Genomic DNA, 23,506 nt, shown 5'->3' with positions numbered 1-23,506 from the left:
AGTTTGCAACATCATTTATTGTCATGCAGAGCATTAATAATTGTTACTGCGACTGGCCGGACTTTTTTTTCTTAAATGTACATTAATTAGGCAAGATTTTTTTTTTTTCAATCACGAAACTAAAATACCTCGAGGACTTAGAAAAAGTCAGGTTGGTTGAAGATTACTTTCAAATAAAACTATTGCAATTACCTGTTTCGGTTTGTTTTCTTCAGAAATTTTTGTTTTCGTGGATTTGTCCATGGTTATACTGTGGGTTGAACTGCCGTGGTGTCGCTTTCTTCCGTGAGGCCTGAGCGTTTTTTATTTATTTATTTTTTAATGTACGTGGTTTATGTAGCAGGTTGCATTAAACGGCTCGTCTTTTTTCCAAACACGTTTTGTTCCGATCGTCTGAGCTATTATTGGAGCGTCAGGTGTCGCGCGTCGCCGACTGTGACGTATATTTTGGGCGACCAATATTACATCTATTTTCATTTTGCAACATCACTATCATCTACAAATTGTTTAAAAGTAAACCAAAAACTAAAATAATAAAAACAAACACATTAAATATTGATCGCTATTTTTCTCTCTAAAATGTTAATTAGCGGTTACCGGAAACCTAAAAAGAAATAAGGTATCGCCGTGAATACCATGCCTACGTATATTAATTTTCAGTGACGTAATATATTTGTTTTTTCGTGAAATACATGAATCTTCCCTCATATATTTGCGCAGCTACCAACGCTGCATTTTCTGGCCCAAGACATGAAACGTGATTGCAGTAAATTTACATTTCACTCTCTGATCAAACAAGATCGAACACACAGGCATTAGCACAAACCAAAGATTTTAATTCTTCCCTCATGGACAAAAACAAAAAAAACAAAACAGATATGCAACAGTATCCAAACGTCATGTAACAATATTAGCCCATTCAATCCCAAAGACAATTTGTTCGTTTTTTTTTTTTTTTTTGTCTAGACATCAAGCTACTTTAAAAGTAATCAATTACTTTTAGTATTTTAGTACCAAAAGTAATTATTACTTCATCACCTATATCATTTACTTTATTACTTTATAACTCAAAGTCATTGATTGCATTTATGACCCTCCTTTAGCAAAATACTTGGGGATTTTTTGGGGGAAAGATTTGCACTCATTCAAAAAAAAAAACGAAAAAACGTAAAAACCGTCTTTGATATTGAATGCGTAAAATGAATATCGTAATCACACGGAATGTAGTACTCTCCCTTTATACGTTTGGATTATTTGCTTAGTGGGATTGGTCCAGTAAATGACAATTTCACTTCCGTTTCTTGACATTTATGAATAAATTCGTATTCGGATCCAAGCACAGTAGAACTTCGAAAAAGTTGTCCCAACGCCCTTGTCGTAGCTGGATGGGTTTAAGTGCATGTACAGATTGTGTGCGCAAAGTCTTTATACACTCTTTGGAAATGGAGACAAATCCACAGCTTGCTGTCTTTTTTTATGCTAGTCAGCTTTTTTTGTAGTCTTGTTAAAGCACAATGAGAAATGCGGCATCTGTTGTGTTACGCAAACGTGACATTGGACAAGGAGACATATCATAGCAAAGCGCTAACAAACAGGAAGTGGACCTTGCTGGGGTCCCTTGGCGTCAGAATTAGGCTGTCTTCAGAATCATTCGCTTGTGTCTACATGAGTTGGTCGGAACAAAAAGTGTCCTTTAATGAAATGGACCAATCGATTTGGACGTTGAGGTTTTTTTTTCTTTTTGCCTGAGTTTTGAGAATCGAATGCATCTTTGACGTTTAGAGCCGTCATTGGCATTGAATGAGTTAATAGAGTGTAGGTTAACTCAATCAAGTTTAATTTAATTAGCAGAATGTTCTTAATGTGTGGTGTCCCGAGGCGTATTTTCTTCAGCGACTCCAGAAATAGATTGTGTATCATCATGGGTTTTATGCATGGATCGTCCGCCAGAAAATTGCATTATTAATGATAGGCAAAAATCGTTTTGCAAAGAAGTCGCTTCAACACAATTTGGCAATAAAGTCCTTCATGTTCTAATTGCTTTTTTCTTAATTAGAAAATATACTGTTTATAAGAACAATGTATTAGATTTGTTGGTACTTGCACAAAAAGACCCCAAAAAATATGGCCCCTGAATTGCCAGTATGATTGTTAAAATGGGCTTTTTCTGTATGTCTTTGTCATTTTTTAGGCTATTCAGGTCATTGAAATTTGCGAGTTTCCATGTTTGTTGAATTAGACAAAAACTTGGGAGAATTATGCTCTTATGCTAACTTATGATTCCTTAGCTCAAAAAGGGTTAGAAATACGGTTTTAGGGGATAACTTTTACTTGCTGCACAATAGAATAGCACCACAAAATGCTGCTCTATATCCTGAAGACTTAGTTTTTTTGCGTCCACTGTTGTGTCCATTTTGCCTCAAAGACGGCAAAGTTGAATGCATCCCCCCAAAACGCATGAGACATCATTGGAAAAACCCGGACGTCCTCTAATGAGAACGTTAGGATGTCAAAGGCTAGTCTGAGTGAGTCAAAAGATATAGACCAAAAACAAGTGTCCACTACAGTGGACACAAATGAATAGGTAGTGTCTGGGGATAAAATCATACTCAGGGAGTGATTCCGAAGACAGCCTCAGCGCGCGCCGGCCGCTAACCCGAGCTGTGGTTCTCCAGCTCGGAGATGATGGCGATGAGATTCTGCAGGCCAAAGATGTATCCCGTGTCCTGGCCCTCATGGACTACGCTGTCCTCACGGTAATGTCTGCAAGTGGTGTGGGCAAAGTCTATCATCCGCACGTCCACCACCGGGTTGCGTGGGCCCGAGTGGGATAAACTTGAACAAGCGCCGCCGTCGTCGCCGCAAGCGCGGGGGATATCGAGCGCGCCCGCCGCGTCTTCCCTCCCTTCCGTTTCTGCCCCGGCGTCCGCCTCCTCCTCGTCCTCCTCCTCGTCCTCCTCGTCTTCTTCCGAGAGGCCGCCGCGGGCGCGTCGGCGGGTGTGCTTGCGGTGCGGCGCCCCGTCGTAGATGATGAGCAGGGAGCTGGAGTAGAAGCGGTAAGACTCGCAGGCCTCCAGAGCCGACTGCATGTCCCGGAGCCGGCGCAGGACCGGAGACAGGAGTTCGTGGCGGAGCCGGCGTCCGCTGTGGAAGAACTGGACCAGGGCGTCCTTGAAATCCGACCGGGTCAGCTTCCGCCCGTGGTACTTGTTCATGAACATCAGCTGGCCCGTGTCGGACTGATACACCTGGCGGGATGCACATAGGCGTGGCGCTTTTACAAAATCGATGCCGCCCAAATCATGTCCTATCAAGCGTCTTAACTCATTCACCGCCAGCCTATTTCAGACCCTCCTCAAGACCAATGCAAAAAAGCTGAAAAAACAAAACAAGTATACATATTGGGAGTGAAAGAGTCAAACACCTTTGACCTCATTCAATCCCACATTTTCTTTTTCTTTTTTTCCCAAGTGACAGATGGTGCAAGCCATTTGCAGATGGGCTTGTTTGTTTCTTTGGTGCGGCGAGAATGTTCATGAGTCAATGTGGGTCACGTCTTTTGAAAGAATTATTTTCGCGACAATTGGAAATTCCCCATAATGAAATCACGTTTTGCACAAATTGCATATGTAAGGTACTCTTGTGTAACTTCAGGATTATTATTTGAGATAACCTTGAGTAAATTACAAACTAAATATGGGCTCGGTTGTATCATAGCTAGCCAGCGGTATTGCGTCACCAGGTGACGGTACCTGCATGCCGCAGAGTCGAACTCCTATGGAGGCCGACGTGCTCTGCTGGCACTTGCGGATCTGCACGGCCTTCTTCTCCTCGGAGGCGTCGTCTCCGTGCTGCCGCGTGCCCATCTTCAGGTCCAGCACGCACGGGACCGCGTGCTGCCATGTAAGGTTCTCCAGCAGGATGAATTCTGTCGCGGCGAGTCAAGGTACGGCCGCGGAGGGATTGTGGCGTTGACGTCACGCAGGCGCGATCGTAAAAGACTTCAAACGGCTTTTAAAGATGCGGTTAAGTCGTGCACGGGCGTGAAATAAATCGACCGCTGCGTCGTGAAGTCTGCATCCCCGTCATTAATGGGCTCCGGCTAACCTGGGCCCTTTAAGAAGTTCAATACGGTGATGGCAGAGACTCTGGGAGAGTAAGCGGCCGCTCGCCACGCTCCGGCGCACTGTTTGTTGTGTGTTGTAAAAGAAAATAAAGTTTGTCCCAAGTTTGTGCACCAAGAAGCACTTGTGATGTGTTCTTATGCCTCTAGATGGTGCTCTTGGTTTAAAAAGAACAACCCGTTTGTATTTTGGAGCAAAAGCTTCCAGCTGCGACTTTCCATTGTCGCGTCTCGTGTCGGCGACAAGGTCAAGTTGCTAAAACGCTGGCCGGGTGTGCTTTGGTAAGGTGACACCAAAGGACAAAGACATTGATAGTTGAATACCGTGTTGGACAGTCAGCCTTGGCCGGGCTATTGTGCGTGCGTGCGGGGGCTATAAAAAGCGAGCCGTCACACGTGTCATTTCATGACCGCACGGGCGAAAGTGTACGACGCTAGTTAAAGGATACTGTATTGATTGCGATGCTTGGCGTTGTCCTTCATCCTCTGCAGGTGCTGCTGGTGACACTTGAGGCTCCAAGGGTTGTGTTTGAGCTGCGGGACGGCGTTGCTGTGGCCGCGCTCCAGCCGGTAGTACAGCACCTCGGCCTGCTGGAGCCAGTCCAGCTCCACGTCCTCCTGAAGCTTGTGAGAACTGCGTGGTGGAATAGGAACAGGCTTTTGAGGCATCTTTTTTTTAAGCATCGAAGACTCAACAGAGCAATGGTCAAACTTAAACGATGATTGAAGTTTTACTCTGGTGCCGTCCTGGAGGACGTTAGTGCAAAACGCCTAATTCTGGGGGCGCCATTGCCCCCGTATTGAGCGTGACCCCTTCACAAGCAGCTTGCTTTTCACCTCTTGTCTTTGCGCGAGTGTCGGCTCCGTCCCTCTTTGCTCAGGTTCTCGCTCTCAGCGAGCGGCGAGGACGACACCCCGTTGCCCCATTTGAGCATCTTGCTTTTGGGCTCGCTGTCGGCCGAGGGGTCCTTGTTCTCCAGGTCGGCCGCCGGGTCGCTGTGGAGCGGGTAGGCCATGAGGCAGAGGTTCCCTTCGTCGTCCTCTTCGAAACTCACTGAAACCACCCCTGGTAAAAAAAAAAAAAAAAAGGTTTTCAAAGCAATACTATGAGAGCAAATGCACATCTTGAAATAAATTGTAGTAGTGGGTTTATTCATGGAAAATGCCCTGAAGGAAAAAAAAAAATCTGCATTTGTCAACAGAAATGATTTGACTTCAAAACGGCAAATATCCTTCTGCAAAATGTAAACATTATTGACAGGCAAACTCATTTGAATGTATTTACAAGTATGATTGATAGCATTTTCAAATACTTTGAATGTAATTCATTACTTAAGTATGTACGAATAAATACCAAAGCCATCAATTACCTTAGTACTTAATTCATTTAACTAATCAATTACTTTATACATCAATTCCTTTCATTGGTACTTTAATACCTAAAGGTATTGACTTTACTTCCTAAATTGATGACTTTATTACTGAAATAATCAATTACTTTAGAAATGACTAGTATTTTTAGTATCTGATATAATTATTTTGGTACTTAAGTATCAAGCTAATCAATTACTTTAGTAACTAATGCAACAAACTAACAATCGCTTTTGGTGATTTAGCAGCTAAATGCAAGCACTTTATACTCTAGTTTTTTATAGAACAGAAAATGCTAAGTAACAACATATCATGACGCAATACCAGGGGCTAGCTATAATACAATATGGCGCAGATAGGCCTTACAGTGTAGTCTTTGGAAATGGGTTCAAACTGAAATAAAATTACATTTGAATGTACTTGTAAATGCGGTTTAAGGTACTTCGAGTAATTTGAAGGACACCGCCAGTCAAAAATGTTCATTCCACATTGGCAGGTCCGCTCTTCCACATCCTTCAAAGAAATGAGGAATATCGAAATTGTGACATTCCCTCTCTGCAGTGACACAAAATAGTCGGGTGGAAGGACAAGTGGGACAGAGAAAGGGCGTGAGAATAAAGATAAGGTGGAAAAGATGCTGACAGAGAACCAAGTCATGCTGGCAGAGCAACAAAACATCGACGGGAATGATAAGGCGCATTTTTCCCACCATTTTGCGCTCGCGTAATCTCCTTTGTCTCTCTGATGCGCACAACCAGTCCTACAGCAATTGTTTACAAATGTCAAAGAGGCGTGGGGCGCATCAGCTGCATTTTTGTCACAATAAACTCTTTGGATGAGCTCACGACCAGTCAGCGGTTCCTTCATAGCGTGCGCGCTAACTACCCAGACAATCTGCTCACCTGATTTACCTGTGCAAATATAAGCCAATGCAAACAGGATACCATGTCCTGTCTGCTGTTGCTTAATTCATTCTCTACCAAAAACGTCCAGACAGCCCCCACACACTTTTTTTTTTTCATCTGGATGCTGAAAACATTTCAAAAATAAGTAATAAATAAATTCATTAAGTAATTCAGTCAATTTAAAAAGAAGTGTTTGGCTAAACGAAGGTATGAAAAAGGCTGGCGAATTAAAAGTTAAGGAACTCATTCAATCCGAGACAAATTTTTACATTTTTTTTAACAGTCCAAACACTTCAGGTAAAAGTAATTGTTTACTTTCAATTTTTTTTCATTTAGCAGTTATTTTTAGACCCTCCTGGAGCCAAAACCTTAAAAATAATACACACACATCAAAATTATGTAATATTCAAAATATACCGTATCTTTGGGAATGTTTTCATTGTTTCTGCAGCGACCTCTTGTGGCACCAAGTTAAACTCCTCGTTTCCATTTATTATTATTTTTTTAATATTATTCCTTCTATGTATTGATCTTATTATTAATATATACAAGTGCTCCCCATGTCTTTGTATATGTGTACAATGTAAATTAGGGCACTGCATTCTATGCAATTTTGCAGGTGCACAAAACCCGGAAAACAAACCAAAACAAAGCAGCGCTTACCTCGGTACTGGGGCGTGAAGCGTCTCATCTCGGCGGGCAGGCTCTTGTAGAACTGATGCTCGCGGGGGATGAGGGGCTTGCAGATGGTCTGCTCTCCGAAGCGCAGGACGCACGAATGCCCCCCCACCTGGTGCACGAAGGGCTCAAGTATGACCCCTTTGTCCATGTAGCACTGCGGCGGCGGCGGCGGCGGCGGCGGCTGCTGCTGCTTCATCTTCTGGATCTCCGCATCCTTGGCTTCTCGGACCTGAGCCTCCACGGCCGGACTCATCCTCCTCGGGCCCCGGCCACACTTGGGCGGGCATTAGCCTCCTCGGGCACGCGCGCACCACGCCGCGGGGGGGCTCTCAGCTCACGCACTGCGGATGAGCACGCAAGAGACGCAGTCCCGTGCGAGCGGGGCCGCTCCTGGGGTCTCCTCGGGCCCCGGCTGTGCAGACGACCCGCTCGGGACCGCGCTCATTAACGTCGAGCGCGCGGCGAGGAACTAGGCGAGAGAGACGAAGCAGCTCAGATTTCGCGGACTGCAAAATGCCCTTTGGCTAGCGAGGCATGAAGCTACAAGAGAAATTAAAGAGGCGGGCAGATCCCGAGGCAGACGCGCGGATCTGTGACAGCGGAGAGGCTCGCCACTTGAACAGCTCTCGGCGGACTGAGGCGAGACCCGCCCCCTGAAGGAGAACCCCCACCAATCGGGAGAGTCCAAAGCAAGCGGTTGGGTGGCAACCTCGGATGAGGAGAGGGAGAGAGAGGAAGAAAGGGAGGGCCCGTTTATGAGGGGGAAGGGAGCAGGAGGAAAAATAACAACAAGAGAGGGGGCGGGGCTAAACTCAGCTGCGTGACAGAGGGTTTGAACAGCCTGACAGATGACAGGCAATATTTTTCAAGTCCAACCGGGGCCAGAGGAAATAAAAACAAACTGAGTGTAGGTTTCCATCAAGCCACCAAGTATAGACATACAACATCTAGGAACGAGTGAATGAAGCTTCATGAAGCGCTTGGGATACTTTTGACTCCTCTATAGGGCACGCAACGCACTCTTGCTTCAAAGGATCCACTGGAAATATAATACATTTATGTTTTAATCAAGACCTCCATATATACAAGTTAAAAAAAAATGACAAACGGTTCACGAAGCTTCATTTTCCCATCACTACACACATTTGTTTTGTTACTGCGTCATCTGCCGCAAAATTGTCAGTAACAACTGAAAAAGGACTCACTATTACGTAATTTAGCAAAAAGTATTTTTAGTATCTAATTATTATTTGTGGTACTTAAGTATCATGGTAATCAATGAATTAATTCAATAAACTAACAATTGCTTTGGCGCTTTAGTACCTAAATGCAAGCACTTTATACTCTCGTTATTTGAAGAAAAGAAAAGGCTAATGTTTCGTCAAGACTTTTTGTCTAAAGTGATGAGATGAATTTGGATTTTTGTTCACACTTGTAACAGTGTCTACCATCAAACCTGTTTATTAATTTTTTATTTTTCATTGCGGGCCATGCCGAAATGTATTTTTGGCATATGCCGCGGGCTGCAAAAATGTGGATGGTGGGCCACAAATGGCCCCCAGGCCGTATTTTGGACACCGATGCAAAATAACAAAAGGCTTGAATCAGGTTCTTGAGGTAAGAAAAAAAATTCTCAGCACATTAGCTTTTTGCTTTAAAACAAGAACATCTGCCTAATTTTGAAAATGTCTTTTCTTATTTTTGGTCCAGCACTTTTTGCAGTGCAATGAGAACATGAAGCTGTATTGAAATCTCGCTATGGAATATTTGACAGTTGTTTACAAGTACCCATAAATCCTTGTGGTTTTTCCTCGTACGCATGCATGTACACATACTGTACATTAAAATTGGCTTGGCGGGGCAGAGAATAGAGCCAGAAAAATCGTCACTAATCTCTCTAATCCGGCCTGGTGGAACACAAGAAAAAAATAGCCCGTGACAAACAAGTGCAAAATAGCCTGCAAGTCACATTTGAACTACTTGCTAGTATATATATATATATATATATATATATATATATATATATATATATATATATATATATATATATATATATATATAAAATGAGCTCTTTCTGAAATTAATATTTTTTTAGGAGCATCTGAGCTGCTTCGTGTTCTAATTAATTTTCTCTTGGTTTGAAAAGAAAAATGCATTGTTATTGTTGCTAAGATTGTCAAAACATGTTTCTAGAATGATATTTTTTTCCTGAAACTACCACAGTAAAATGTTTTGATATAAATAATTACCGTGGAGGTCACCAGGGTCACCACGTTGCGATGTGTGTATACAGGATGCACGCAGACAGGGATGGGAAGCCAACAGGAAGTTGGACTCATGTCCCCGACTTCCACACTGTGAGCTGTTTGAAGAATGTCCCTCTTGCAACATCGGCTGTTCCAAGCTTGACAAAAGACAAGGAACAGATTTAAATCTAATATTTACAAGGATAGGGTAGGGTAGGTCTGCTTCCTGGAGGTTCTTCCTTGCACTTGCATAATTGTCTACTTGAGGTTGGACTCATTTCACGTTCTTAGAGTGAGCTCAGACACGTAAAGCAATCGTTTGATGAATCCAATTTTTTCATTTAGCAATTATTTTTTATCCACTGGGCTGAAACATCCAATAAGCTAATTTGGTCAAGAATATGGAAATGTATTCCATTTGACTTGTTTATAAATTGTGGTCTTTTGGCATGTGCACACAATCTTAAATTTGGTGAAACACGGATGCTGCACAATTTCGAATATATATGGTAAAAGTTCTTTCTCACAATAAATTCAGGTGACACGTACACGTTATCACACGTTAACCAAACACATTAACGGCCCACACATGTTCCCAAAACGCATATTCAACAACTCTTCACATAATCGATTCTTTCACAGTTCTGAATCACTTTCAATGAAATCGCCTTTCATCTTTGAAACTGAACCTGTGCAGCTTTGATTGAGACTAATATGAAAGATTGAAGGGCATACGAGTGACATGAAAGTGGGCTGATGCTTTATTGAATCAAGGCTGCGGCAGCTCCAGGGCTTTTCAGCACCTTCGGGTGTCCCAGAAATTTTAAATGGCATTGCTGAGAGGTCGCGGCACCAATGGAACTTTGGTACCGGCGCTCTCTTTTAGCTCCTGCGTGTTCTTAAAGGGCCCATTATTATGAGAGTTTAAGCCTTCCACAGTTAAATATATGCATACAAAATGATGGAATCTTACCTTTGGTGCATTGGAAATTTACTTTCTTATGAAATAAAGAGTTTTTTGGTGGCTTATTTCTAGTGAAACGGTTAGCTGACTGAAACCCCGCCTCTTGCTTACGATGTCATACTAAAGCCGATGGCCACGACAAAAACAAACAAACAAACAAAAAAAAACAACGTTGCAATCAGCAATGAAAAAGCCAAAACCTGCGTTTTACTGACATTGAAATGAACTGGAGTTGCCAACAAAGCAAAAAAAGAGTCAAGAGACCGATCACAGCAATCACCCATTCCTCCTGTCAAACCAGTCCCTTCTGGAAACCATAGCCATATTTTATCGGATTATAAGGCGCACTGTCAGCTTTTGAGAAAAACAAGGGCTTCTACGCGCGCCTTGTAGTGAGGAAAATATGGGACCGATAACAATTTTGTCTTATGTACTGCAATGATGACTTTCCAAACAAGTGCTCCAAAGCTACAAAGCTACAAAAAGTTGAATTTTCATGACATAGGCCTGTTAAAAACCAAAACAAGCAGGTACTTCATGAATTCAGATCACATACATTTATTTTCTATGGCTGGAAACTTTGTCGCCAGACATTCTCAGGGCACACAATGCTGTGGGTGTGTGTGCCTGTCTTTTTGCTAGCTCAACAAACTAGTTTACCGCGTCTCTTTGTATTGCTGACCTTATGTCCTGAAGGAGATTTAAACCGTTTAGGATCGTGCGACAAATAATCTGATTTACTTGGCAGGAGTCTAGAGATTTACCTGGAATGATTTATGCACTGGCCAAGCGGAAACATTAATAGTTCCGATGAACTATACAGTCATGGGATGATAGCGGGGCTATCAAATATGCGGACCGCAGGCCGGTTTTCGCCCGCAAATGGATTTAATCCGGCTTGCGAGATCATTTTGTACAGTATAAAAATTAGCATTTTTTTTAATAAATGAAAAACTTCAAATGTTTTATGATTAATAGTAATTTTAATATTTTCTGATTAATAGTGATGTCGTACTTGTTTTATTTCTGAGAGTATTAAAAAAGAATAATACATTTGAAGTTGTTGTTTTAAAGTTATATACTGTAAATATATGTAGTGTATATCTTGATTATTATTCACTAATGTAATTCTAATATGTATTTGTTACCGTTTTTGATGCATTTTTATAATTTAATCATATTCATTTCAAGGTTTTAGGAGCATTTTGAGGGGGATTGTAACGGATCAGGCTATTTACATGTAAAAAGCATCTCTACTTATGAAAAGATTCACGTGAGAATTTTCTGTAGACCCCTGGTCTATAGAATCCCATACATACAAAAGAGAAATGCCTTCGGAAGGCCTCTTAAACAACGACGAATCCCGGGCCCAGAAACACGTGCCAGCATCTCTGGCACCTGACACAGTGGAAAATGTTTTACCTGCATGGTGATGCGAAGGGTTATTTAGCAGACTGATCCTCTCATCTCACATGAGATAAATCCTATAAGCAAATCCTTCTGGGTCACCAAACATATAGTCCGCACTAAAAATACCACCCACTATTGTCAATTCGGCGGCCGGCCATCTATTAATACGCATAGCCTGCTTCGCACACGCGAGACAAATTAACAAGGGACTCTCACGCAGGGGAAAGTATTTGCTGGCTGACGCCGATGTGCAAGATTTGGAGGTCACGTTCGCCAGTTGTGTTTTTTGACAGTGACAGAAGCTTGGCTCGCAAAGGGGGTGCCGATAGTATATTTGACATCGATAAAAAAAAAAAGAAAAAAGGTTGCTAAATATCGAAACCACGGACTTAGCTAGCGTAAGCCCAAGGACGGCGTTATTGTGCGGGAGGGCATCACACACACCCTTTCCTAAAGCTGCTTCCTGTCATACATGGATTTGAACATTGCTTCCTTAACCACTCCCGTCAAAAATAGAAACGAGAGGAGCGCCACTGATCTAACTAAGCTACAGTACACCAAACTTGGAAAATTAAACATGAAATATCAATGATGAAACTATTGTAAATCAAGCTACACTAATAAATAGTAAATTAAATTGCTGTAAGTAAGTACTAAACTGCAAGAAACTAAACTACATTTTAGGAAACTAAGCTACAATCAACTAAAACTACATAGTAAAATAAAACAGTAAATTAAATTGACTATGCTAAACGACATGAAAATTGCATCAAACTATAGTAAACAAACCTACAAAAAACTCCACGAAACCTACTATTGCTGTTTTGTTTTAATTGCCTATTTTCTTATTTGCTGCTTTCAATTACAAAAACTTGCAGTTTTTGCACCTTGTCCCCATATAAATTGCTTCAAAATTTGAATTGCAAAACATACATTTATAACTGAAATGCAGAGGTAAAATGTGAAGATTTAACATGGCAATTAAATGACTTTGTTTGTTCATCCCCCGAAACCAAAAACTCGCGGTTTACGTGCTATATGAGGCGCACAGGATTACGAGGTGCACTCTTAGCTTTTTAGAAAATTGACGGCTTTTAGGTGTGCCTTTTCGTGCGCAAAATACGGTAGTAGAATCCTCGACTTTTCATCACCTATTAAGTGTGCCGGATGACAGAATTCATCCACAAGCACACGTGACCTAGACTGAGTGTAGCCTTCATATCTCATCACATTGGCTACATCTCTCGCGCCAGATATAAACAGGTTCATCCGCGCCGCCGCAAATCACATTCCTTGCGCACCTTATCGCACACTATTCAAAGCTAGCACTGGCCTAAGCACAACGGAATGCCCCCTTGTTTTTACTCTGCACGGCACAGCGCGAGGCCAAACTGAATTTATGTGCAAGGCAGTCTTACCCAAAAAGGAGAACATATTTTCAATGCATCCATGGTACCTGTTCAAGACGACCATTATAAGGAGCACTTTAGGTGCTTTTTAGGTGCACCTTATAGTACAGAAAATACGGTAGCTATAATGCGAACGCTACAAGCTACAAGTAGTACGAGCGTCCACAACAATCTGGAAGATGAAGAAGCTGCTTTGTTTGGCTCTCGGTAAACCCGGAATGGTCATCTCACACACACACACATCACACATGAGTGAAGGAGAAAGTTGCCACATTTTGGGAAGTGCTTACCATCTGCCAAGCTTGGTTGTTAAGGAGAACCTAAAACACACAAACGCGAGCAAAAAACATCAGAGCCACTCATGACAAGAGGTCAAAGGAATCAAACACACGCAAGCGTCACAGCCCAAAATAGAAATGGCTTCAATGGCGCTGGCTTTGATTAGCTTCAAAGTGTTTTCAGCATTAGAGCGTCTCACCTGAAGCCAAACAATAAAAAATAAAACGGCTATAAATGACAAACGTGCTCCTGCACGCCTTTTAGGCCGGGAACTCGGCGTCCTCCGAGACTAAATCACATCTACACATGCATGCATAGCGGCACACGTGATGTGCACTGAGGCCCTGCAAAGACAGAAAGAATTGCACACATTAAAGGGAACTTTCATTATTTTGACACTTTTACCAGTAAAAAGTTCATCAAAATTTGACATTATTTTTCATTTTGCCGCCTACTATAGTGACAAGTGAAAATGAAATCGCCTGTAATCAAAGGTCCATTAACAACCAATCGCGGCGAAGCTGTTATCCGCGTTGCTCATGTGATGTTTGCAAGCTGAGCTGTGATTGGTTGTTACCTCAGCGCTGATTATACGACGCCATTTTCAGTCGGCAGCAAAATGTCAAAAGAATTGTACGTGAAAAATAGTTACAAGATTAATTATGGACAAAATATTGAGTTTTTACAGCTGTTTAAAGGTGTGCAAAAAGTTAGTCGAACTGGTTCAAGCTTGCGGGCCACAGGGATGAAAATCTGACCAATAAAATCTTTGGATATATTTATATAACATGAAAACAACTTCAAATGTATTATTCTTTTTTTAATACTTAACAAAATAGTACAGCATCACTATTAAACATAAAATGTTCCAAGTTCAGCTCATTTTTTTCAGGATCTGCACACTTTCCTCCTCTGGCCCTAGTCCTCTTCCGTTTTTATTACCCTGACAGAATCTCCTCACTAAACCTTGACTCGGCTACTAAGCAGAAGAAGTAAACCCCAGACAAGATTATCACATGCCGTCTTTGGATTAAAACCCTTCACAGTTTCCATGACTGAGATGCGGTGACTCATTTCTAAGTCCCGCCCATGATGGTGAGACGCAGTCCTGTGGGTTTTCCGAGCCGGTCAAAATGGCCGGCCGGCTCTTAAGGCGATGAAGTGTCGAGGGTGTCAGCTACCCTCTATAAAAAAAAACGTATTTGACGAGAATTTGATTATTTATTATTATTACTATTTTAAAAGACGAGAATTCTCATCCATGACACTACCTAACCCTAACCCTTTTCCAAATCAACTGCAGTTCTTGTTTCTACCAGCAGAGGTCACTATCACTAACGGGAGCTTCCCGAAATGATGTAATGTTCCAAGAAATTGGCCCCAAATTGCCCATAAAAGCGACAGTTAGGCATCACTAAAAAGGCCTTTAAGATTGAACTTTAGTGAGTTAGTGAAAGCTTTTGTTTGGTGTTCAGTTCTCGTTCAATTTTTTTCCGCTTTACGCATGCGCGGCGTGAATGACTGGCGGATTGACCTTGGACCTCGCTTGGAAGATTGGCGTGATGTCACCTTAAGTCATTTGCGTATTGAACTCAAATCCAAGGGATTCGATCCACCAACGCTAAGGATCCGATCCATGAATCCACAGGAGAGATTCATGCAAAGACATGAAGCGGTGTTTCAATATTAGCCTTGCTCAGTTGCAAACGAGGTGTTACAGTCTTTCCCCATTACATCCATGATGAGGTTTAATTGCCATGTCAACGGCGAGTGTCAAGTATCTTCTTGTTTTCATCTCATGGGAAGCCCTTGAGCTCAGCGGATTTCTGCGCCGAGTCCCTAAAAACTGTTTGCCGTTCCACATAGCAAAGTGACACGTCTGGTGGTTCTGCTCTTGCTTAACTGCTGTGAGCTCTCATGTTAAGCATCCGAGCATATCGTCAATGCAATTGGACTCCCCAAAGTCAAAAAATGTCAGTCCCACAGAAGAATGATTTGACTCAAAAGTGATCAGTAGCAACAGCAATCCCGACCTCAAAATGAGAATTCTGACTTGAACGGCGCAATCAAAGCGAGAACTCAGAATGAAGTCCTATGGGTCGGGGTGGCGCCGGCATTGAATGGGTTAACTTGTCTGCAGTTGTGTACATTATTCACATGGCTTCTGTGAATCGGGCGCGGCTGCGATTCCTCGTACTGTGTGATTGCTTGTCTGTCTCCGTACTCTGCGAGGGATGCGCAGTAAACGCAGTACATAAAAGGCACGTACGGGTCAACTTGATATCTTTATGTTCTCGCAGATGCGGCTGCGAGCGCAACATAAAACGGGAGGCGTCAGGGAAATATGTGGCGGCGTGATTGATTTTCACTTAATAGACAGAAGACATGAGGTCATTAAACAAGCATCCGCTTGACTTCAGTTTCCAGAGGCAGTCAATCACATCATCGCGATTTTGCCAACATACGGTGCGCCCAGACGGCCTTCCGGATGGCCGGGGACTCCTTGCATTCTGTCTTATGTAATAGCCACACAAGCGTCCTGAATGGACTGCGGTCAAGCTCTTTTTCCATTCGGAAGGAAAGAACATAGGTAACGTAAAACCGATACTGCCGCTTAAATCATGTCCGCGCAAGACAACCGAATAGTCTCAAAGAAGTCCGGCAAATATTTCAAGTTCTCTAATGCATCAAAACAATATCCATGAGAAAGTAGAAATGTACTATGAGCTTGTTACTTTTCTTACTGTACAATATTTCCCTAGAAAGAGAACATATACAAATACATCCAAATGAATCAAGTACAGTACATTCAAATCGACCGTGAAGTTGGATGTTTTTCAATTGATATCGTGCACGACATATTGCATCAGTTTTTGAAAAACTAAGTGGAAAAGCTGAGAATGTTTTTATTTTTACTATTTTCTCTGTAGTGGTGACGTTTCATGAACTGTTTGAAGCACGTTCAACGTTGCACTGGCGTGGCGTTCACTGACCGCTCACAATGTGTGGAATCTGAAACATTCTTAAATTAACCGGCAACAAATATCTAACTTAGAGATATGAACGTGAGAAAATATGAAGAATGAATACTAAGAGAACATTGTTGCTAAAATATTGGTCCGTTTTTTACACGGTAACATAGAAAATACCGGAATTTGACCCCCAAATTCAGGGTGCGCCTTATACACAGGTGCGTCTTATATTTGGGGAATTATGGCAGGATTTTGCTTGGTTTTACGAACATAAAAAAAATGAAAGTATACTTCCAATCTATTTTGCGATTATAGTAGATTTTTTTTCTCATTTCACTTCTCACAAGCGGAGCGAATTTTTCCATCAATGACTTCCTAAAAGACAAGGAATTATTCATCGGTTTTGTGCCCTCGTCTCGAAGAGACGCTCACTCGGAGGGTCACTCAGTGGCGAGGGGTTATGGCGGTTACTCAATCCGGCACGGCGGCGTGTGTCAGCAAAGGAGCTTTCCAAGTTCGGCGCTTGCATAGCTGCTTGTTTCTCATCTGCGGCCAGGCTTCCATTTCTGTCATCGCCGTTGGCGCATGGGTGCTGTTCGCGCCATCTGTCTTTAGAAATGAGCCACTTGAAAATAGATTGGGCAGGACTGCGCGCATACATCAAGGACACCACCTCCAGAGTCATCTTCTGGATGAGGGCCAGGAAGTAAAGCCTCGCTCCAAATATCAAAGTGTTTCCCTCGCTCTCACTCACACACACATTTGTACGACTATACTTGCGAGGACATAAAATGACATCATGCATTTCCTAGCTTCTAACCCTAACCTTAAACATCAGAACCTTAACTGTAACCCAATTCAATGCTATACTCGAAAAGAGTGATCCCAAAAAATGGTCCACGGCCTGGTACCGATACGTGGATTAACTGGTACCGGGCTGCAGGGGCCACACCCGAAATAATGTTTTGGAACTGATTTAAAAGTTCACTCATTTGTGCTTTGTTTAGCTTGAACTTTATTTTTTGGCGCCACCCCTGGCCGCTGTTGATATTACTTGTTGTAGTATTAACGTTTTGTATTAAAATAATAGCAAGCGTAATTCAGTTATATGATTCATTTAATCAATGTAAATTGGGTACATTTCCGCATTCAAAATCTCAAGTGTTGACCGGTCCGTGGTGAAATGTCCTCACTTGTCAGGAGAAAACCCCAAATTGGTTCTCAAAAGTATAGCTGTACTTGAACGCACACACGCACTCTGTGAGGTCCACCCAATGGTCCCCACAAAGACCGTAAAACCTGGGTTTGAGTCCCAATCATGCAGAAAAAAAGAGGGAGCACGCACACACGCGCAGGACTTGTAAATCCATCAGGCAGGATTGGGTATCCCTCCAAAGCACTTGGTTCATATCGGTCAGGAGCAAGCCCACTTGTCTTACAATACTAGGCCTCTTATGTAACTATTTTACAGATCTCATGAACAGGATTGGCGACAAAGAAAATGGATAGAGTCAACAGCAAGACCTGACATAAACAAAAAATGGCAAAATTACTTTGTCTTACACATTTTTTTTGCTGGTCCCACATTTCTCAGAGACTCGCCCCCCCTTTCAGTCATCATCGATCTGTCATTTTTTTAAGCCACACCAAATTGCAATTGCCGGTCCTCAGTCCTTCTGTGTATTTTTGCCCAACCTTCCGCCACCACTGGAGGGCGACATTTTATTTTGGTTCAATGCAATAATAATTACCGGTAGTCTCCCTCAAAATGGGACTAACAGAATAAGAATGAGTTCTAGCCGAGAGGTTGAAATACCGAGCATATGGACAATTTGGACAATAAGTCATCAAGTATAGGCTGCACCGGACCATAAAGATGAGGTTGTAATGTCAGGTATTTACGCAGACAGAAAGACAATTTCTTAGTTTAATTTAAAACATTACATTTAAATTTAATTTAAAACATATTTTCAACACCGACATACTTCGATTGTTAGAATACTGCACCAACACAACAGTAACATGCCTTTACTGTTGGAGAGTACTCCCTGGTGGCGAGTAAAATAGCAGTTCAAACTCAACATCAATACTTCATTAGCATCTTTTGTTGTCTCCCTTTGCCTGGCGATTGTCCGCTGGTGGCTAGTTTAAAAAGTGCAGATAATCCACACTGGACTATAAACCTTAGTGTTTCAAAGCGTGAGAAAAAAAGTAGCGGCTTATGTCGTAAACTCATGATGATAGATTACCAAAGATAATGATCAATCAGTGTGATATTTGATTGGTTGTCAACGAACCCGTTGCAGCTCAAAACATTGATGTGACACACATGCACGCACAAGTCAGTGCATTGCAACACTGTGGTTGATTCCGAGAAAAAGCTGTCGCTCCGTTCTGGGAGTTAGTTCAAGAATTGGTGGGTGGGTTCATTACTTTCTACTCAGTCAATCTGCCAGGACAATGTCTCTGTTTTGTCTCAAAGGACAGCAGTCACACACATGGGCCGCATGCGCGCATGCACAATGGAGCGTTATGTCACAAAGGGCTCCACAACGGCACCATCGCTCCCAAAACAGCGCCGTTTCTCCTTTCTTGTGACCGACGCTTGGAATTGCAACTACGCAAGCTGCGCGAGACAATATGAAATATTTCATGTGACATCTTCATTTGTCTTATGCCGTCAAGCTTTACTCATCCGTCGATGCCTGGAAAGCTCGTCGTAAAGACGCTGACAGAAGGCATCCCGAGAATTGAACTCCAACCTTTGGAACTTGCGCGGCCCTCCAGGGAGAGCGGCGTGCATCAATCACTCGGGAAAGAAAATTTGAGTTGTGGAATGGAAGAACGCGCGATACATTTTAACGTGTAACGTAGGGGACGCCAAATGAACACGGTGGGAAAAAAACTGAATACATTTCTATTGTCATGGCCGTCAAATTAAACCGAGAGCACTAGAAGAGTCAAAAATATCAGAAGTACTTCATGAAGCTTCATTTTCTCGTCACTACTACAAAGGTTTTGACCGGCCTGATAAGATGAGTCAAAATTGTTTTATGAGAAGTAGTGATGACCAAATGAAGCTTCATGAAGCACCTGTGATACTTTTTGACTCCTCTAGATGGCACTCTTGAGTTAAAGGGGCAGTGGAAAAAATGAACATATTTCCACTGCGCTAGTCTTGATCGTAAACCAAGAGCACCGTCAAGAGGAGTCAAAGAATCGCACAAGTGCTTCATGAAGCTTCATTTTCTCATCACTACTATAAATGTTAAATATCAGAAGTACATGAAGCTTCATTTTCTCATCACTACAACAAAGGTTTTGAATTGCCCAATAAGATGAGTCAAAATTGGTTTATGAGAAGTAGTGATGACCAAATGAAGCTTCATGAAGCACCTGTGATACTTGTTGATTCCTCTAGATGGCACTCTTGAGTCAAAGGGGCAGTGGAAAAAATGAACATATTTCCACTGCGCTAGTCTTTATCGTAAACCAAGAGCAGCGTCAAGAGGAGTCAAAGAATCGCACAAGTGCTTCACGAAGCTTCATTTTCTCATCACTACTACAAATGTTAAATGGCAGACAATACAAGCAGTCCCCCAGGTCCCGTTACGCAAGCCTTGACCCGACCCAAATCCCGATCGTCGGCGGCGTGTGTGCGGCCTACCTCGGAAGTGAAGAGATCAAGAAAGGAGTCGGGATTAATTCAAGCCAAAACATCCCTTACTTGCCGTGTGTTAGGCCGCCTCCCACCTACGGTCTTAATTGGCTGACTGGCAAGGTCAGCCTTGCTTTTGCGGCCCTGGAAAAAAGAAAGCCGGCAGGAAAGCAAATTAGCCACAATGAGAAGAAGGGGCGCTTGCATAAGAGCGCGCACAGGATATGACCACGCTCCAAATGACATAGCAACACGTTAAAAGGCGGAATAAACATCAAGTATGTGTGCCCCGTTTCCTTTTAACGCGATTATACTGACTTTGTAAAATGCCCTAATTGTATTTAAATAGGAGTGACTTCCAACGGCTGACGTAAGATACGCGCTTTGAGGTTTCACACAAAAAGCCTAAAACAGGAAGACACATTGACATGAAGAATAGCTTTTTATTCTTGTGTCAGTCTTCCCACAATGCAAGCTTTCTGCGTGTTTGTTATCAATGGGCCGCTGATTGCTACATCAGCGCGCAGCCAAATGGCCATTCACACTGATTTCAATGGCAATGACGCAAATCCTCGGCCGGGTTAAGGTGGCTCTTGGATTCGGGCCCGCCGCGACATGTTCGACATGGGCCGGAACGACCCGGGAAGTGCGGCGTTCCCTCGTTTATCGTACGCTGCCGCAAGTACTTACAAAGAGGAAAAATATCAAGAAAAAGAGTGAGGTAAACCTGTAATTATTTTCATTGAGGAAAATCAACAAAAAATGCAATTTTGCCTTTGCTACCTTTTTTCATAGTTTGTTTCTTTTGTTAAAATATTAAATTCATAAATCAAAAATGTGTTTGATTGGTCCGGCAAAAAAGGAAATAAAACAGCAAGAAAAACAGAGGAATAGACCTGCAAAAAAGTTATATTCAGAAAGAAAAATCCACCCGCCCCCAAAATTGAGGCAAACCTGCGATAAACTTAACTTTGTTTCTATTGTAAAAACAAAAAAAAAGTATATACTGGAAATTGACATTTTTTTGGTCTGGTCCAAATTAAAAGGAAGTAAAATAGGAAGTAAACTTGCAATACATAGTGATGTTGAAAAAGGAAAATTCACAAAAAACGTGTTGTTGTTTTTTTACTTGTGTTTCTTATATTCTAGTTTGTTGTTTGTCAAAAAAAAAAACATAAAATCGATAGTTTTTTTAGTCTGGTTCAACTCGATGAACCTAATAAATTCAGTTAAAAGTTTTGAAATTGACTATTGCCATTGAATGGCAAACAATCATTATTGACAGCATCGTATTAAAGTTCGGGAGAGGGGGACTGAAATATTTAAACAATATCGCCATCTGCTGGTGTTTTAGTTTACTGCAGGACCATGTTGCATTTCGATGAATCAAAATGTCGTAAAACAAACACTTTGCAGCTCTTCATTTGTTTTCTGGATAGAAAAGATGTTCATTCAAAATGTTTTGTAAAAGACTGTTCCAGAGATACTACGTACGTACAATGTCGCCGCAAAATGAAGAACAAGCCCAGCATCAGGGCTAAATCGAGGATCCGTTAGAATAAATACATACAAAGGAAAATAAACTCTTACAAACAGGAAATAGCGGGAAAAATGGAAAAGGCGTATGAAAATGAAAACGCTCAAATTAATGTAGGATTCAATGCTCATTCCTTTCGATCTGGGAGGGCAAAATTTGGTGGTGGGGGGTGTGATGTAAATATTGACATTGTGTACATGCTTGATCAGTTTGAAAAGCTATAAATAATTAAATATAAAAGGAAACGACCACAATTATGCCGAAACCCGGGATCGAACCAGGGACCTTTAGATCTTCAGTCTAACGCTCTCCCAACTGAGCTATTTCGGCGCGCTCACTGCCACGATACATTTCAACCAACAGAGGGCGGTGTCTGTTTTTTTAAATATTCGTAAAATTACTTGCAATTAGCATTCGGTATATCTCAAATAAATGTAGTAGAATGACTGCATGGAATGTGCATTTTCAACACTAAACGGATTGCCTACTTAACTTTGTCACCACGGACGTCAAGATGAGCTAATAACTAATTTTAAGCAGCTTTTGGTGTTTTGAGCTGTCGAGCTAACCTAGCTTAGCTTCACACAGCTCGACGTGTGACAGATGAAAGTCAACGTCATAGATGTGTCTCTTACCAGTTCCAGTTTCAAAAAAATATCATTCTCGCTTCCTTTCTCCCCATTTCATTAAAATGACAGTCCTTGAGCACAAATAATGTTAATTTCTTTAAACACTTGCTCGTGTTAGTCTGCAGCCAGTGGGATGGACGTCCGTGCTTGATCGGTGACGAGCACGACTGAGAAAAAAAAAAGCCGCACCGAGCACGACTGAGAAAAAAAAAAGCCGAACAAAAATGATAAAAATAAATTGTAAACTTAATGACCGCTGATCACCAGCGGTCATTAAGTTTACAATTTATTTTTATCATCGGTCATTAAGTTTACAATTTATTTTTATCATTTTTGAGAAGTGTCATTCTCTGGGTTGCTTTTATTCAGCAGGAATAAGAATCCTGATCACTTCCAAACATCAGTCAGTTTTAGCAGAAAATTGTCTTTAGTTCTTCTAGGACTAGTAATTAAAGAAATCGTTTACTTTAGTACTTTTGTAGCTGAGGTCATCAATTTCTTTGGTACCCAAATTAATCAGTTATTTTAGTACTGTAATTCCCTAAAGCAGTTGATTGCAATTGACTGTATTTAGTAGTTTAACGGGTAAAGTAATCAATTAAATCGTACAAAAGGTAACCAATTAGTTTATGTATTTGAATAACTAAATTAATCAATGACTTTATTATTTTGGTTAGTAAGTTAATCGATTACTCTAAAATTTATTAAGTGTTTAATTCACCATGTTTTACGTTTAACTGTGACGAGATCACATGAAAAAAACAACCTTTTGCTCTGGGGAAAAAAAAGCGTAAAAATGTCTTATGACTTAAGCGATATGAATTTTATAATTGCATAAATGTGAGCAAAGACCACAGTTCGTAATTTATTTCATCTTAATTCAAATAAGAAACACGGTACATTCACATATGCACATCATCACGGTGAGAAAAAAAATAAATAAATAACGGAAATAGACCCAGTACGAACATCCTATCCTATATCTTTCTGGTTGTTTACATAGCGAACGTGAGACATCCCATGTTCTCGCAACAACAACTCCTAAACGTCTGCGTAAGATCACAAGACCGCAACTGTACGTTGATGTTCTCCAATTTGTATATACAGCATGTACATTTGTGTCATTCTGAATCAAAACAATCCTCCAAACATACCAAAACCACACTTGGCAACCTCTTAGCTATGACATAAGCCATCACAATAAAACGGTAATAAATAGGAATGACAAATTCAAGAAAGTGTAGTGTTATTATTAATATAGTTTTAGCTTTCACTTGGACTTGCTGTATCAAATAGATGATCAAAAAGATGCAGTTTTAGGT

The 23,506-nt window shown here is 41.6% G+C and overlaps 1 protein-coding gene and 1 non-coding gene across 4 annotated transcripts; both read right to left on the bottom strand.

Moving 5' to 3' along the window:
* Positions 1-815: 815 nt before the first annotated feature.
* Positions 816-22,335, bottom strand: LOC148419504 (inositol hexakisphosphate kinase 2-like). Of its 3 annotated transcripts, none has more exons than XM_088422907.1 (10): positions 22,191-22,335; positions 20,028-20,162; positions 13,588-13,732; positions 13,400-13,429; positions 9,330-9,484; positions 7,063-7,789; positions 4,961-5,189; positions 4,573-4,757; positions 3,753-3,928; positions 816-3,248 (listed from the first exon to the last, which is right to left on the bottom strand). In XM_088422907.1, exons 6-10 carry the CDS (start codon positions 7,331-7,333, stop codon positions 2,652-2,654), a joined length of 1,458 nt encoding a protein of 485 aa, XP_088279033.1. In that variant the 5' UTR covers positions 7,334-7,789; positions 9,330-9,484; positions 13,400-13,429; positions 13,588-13,732; positions 20,028-20,162; positions 22,191-22,335; the 3' UTR covers positions 816-2,651. The 3 variants fall into 3 exon arrangements, with proteins under 3 accessions (XP_088279033.1, XP_088279036.1, XP_088279034.1); XM_088422910.1 differs by having other exon boundaries at positions 7,063-7,549; XM_088422908.1 differs by lacking the exon at positions 13,588-13,732.
* On the bottom strand, positions 21,813-21,885 carry trnaf-gaa (transfer RNA phenylalanine (anticodon GAA)). The gene has a single exon. It is a non-coding gene; the product is annotated as a tRNA-Phe (tRNA).
* Positions 22,336-23,506: the final 1,171 nt, after the last annotated feature.

Source organism: Hippichthys cyanospilos, chromosome 9 (assembly GCF_059441005.1).
Source record: "Hippichthys cyanospilos isolate Australia breed blue-spotted pipefish chromosome 9, RoL_Hcya_1.0, whole genome shotgun sequence".
Lineage (NCBI taxonomy): Eukaryota > Metazoa > Chordata > Actinopteri > Syngnathiformes > Syngnathidae > Hippichthys > Hippichthys cyanospilos.
The sequence above is the reverse complement of the archived record's forward strand: the minus strand, read 5'-3'. Positions and strand labels throughout refer to the sequence as shown.

Bases quoted from the DNA above. Each gene is read 5' to 3' on its own strand.
- LOC148419504 (XM_088422907.1), bottom strand. From the start codon at position 7,333: ATGAGTCCGGCCGTGGAGGCTCAGGTCCGAGAAGCCAAGGATGCGGAG. The intron at 5,190-7,062 runs GTAAGCGCTGCT...TTTTTTTACCAG, and splicing joins CTTCACGCCCCAGTACCGAG to GGGTGGTTTCAGTGAGTTTC. The intron at 3,249-3,752 runs GTACCGTCACCT...GCATCCCGCCAG, and splicing joins TTCGACTCTGCGGCATGCAG to GTGTATCAGTCCGACACGGG.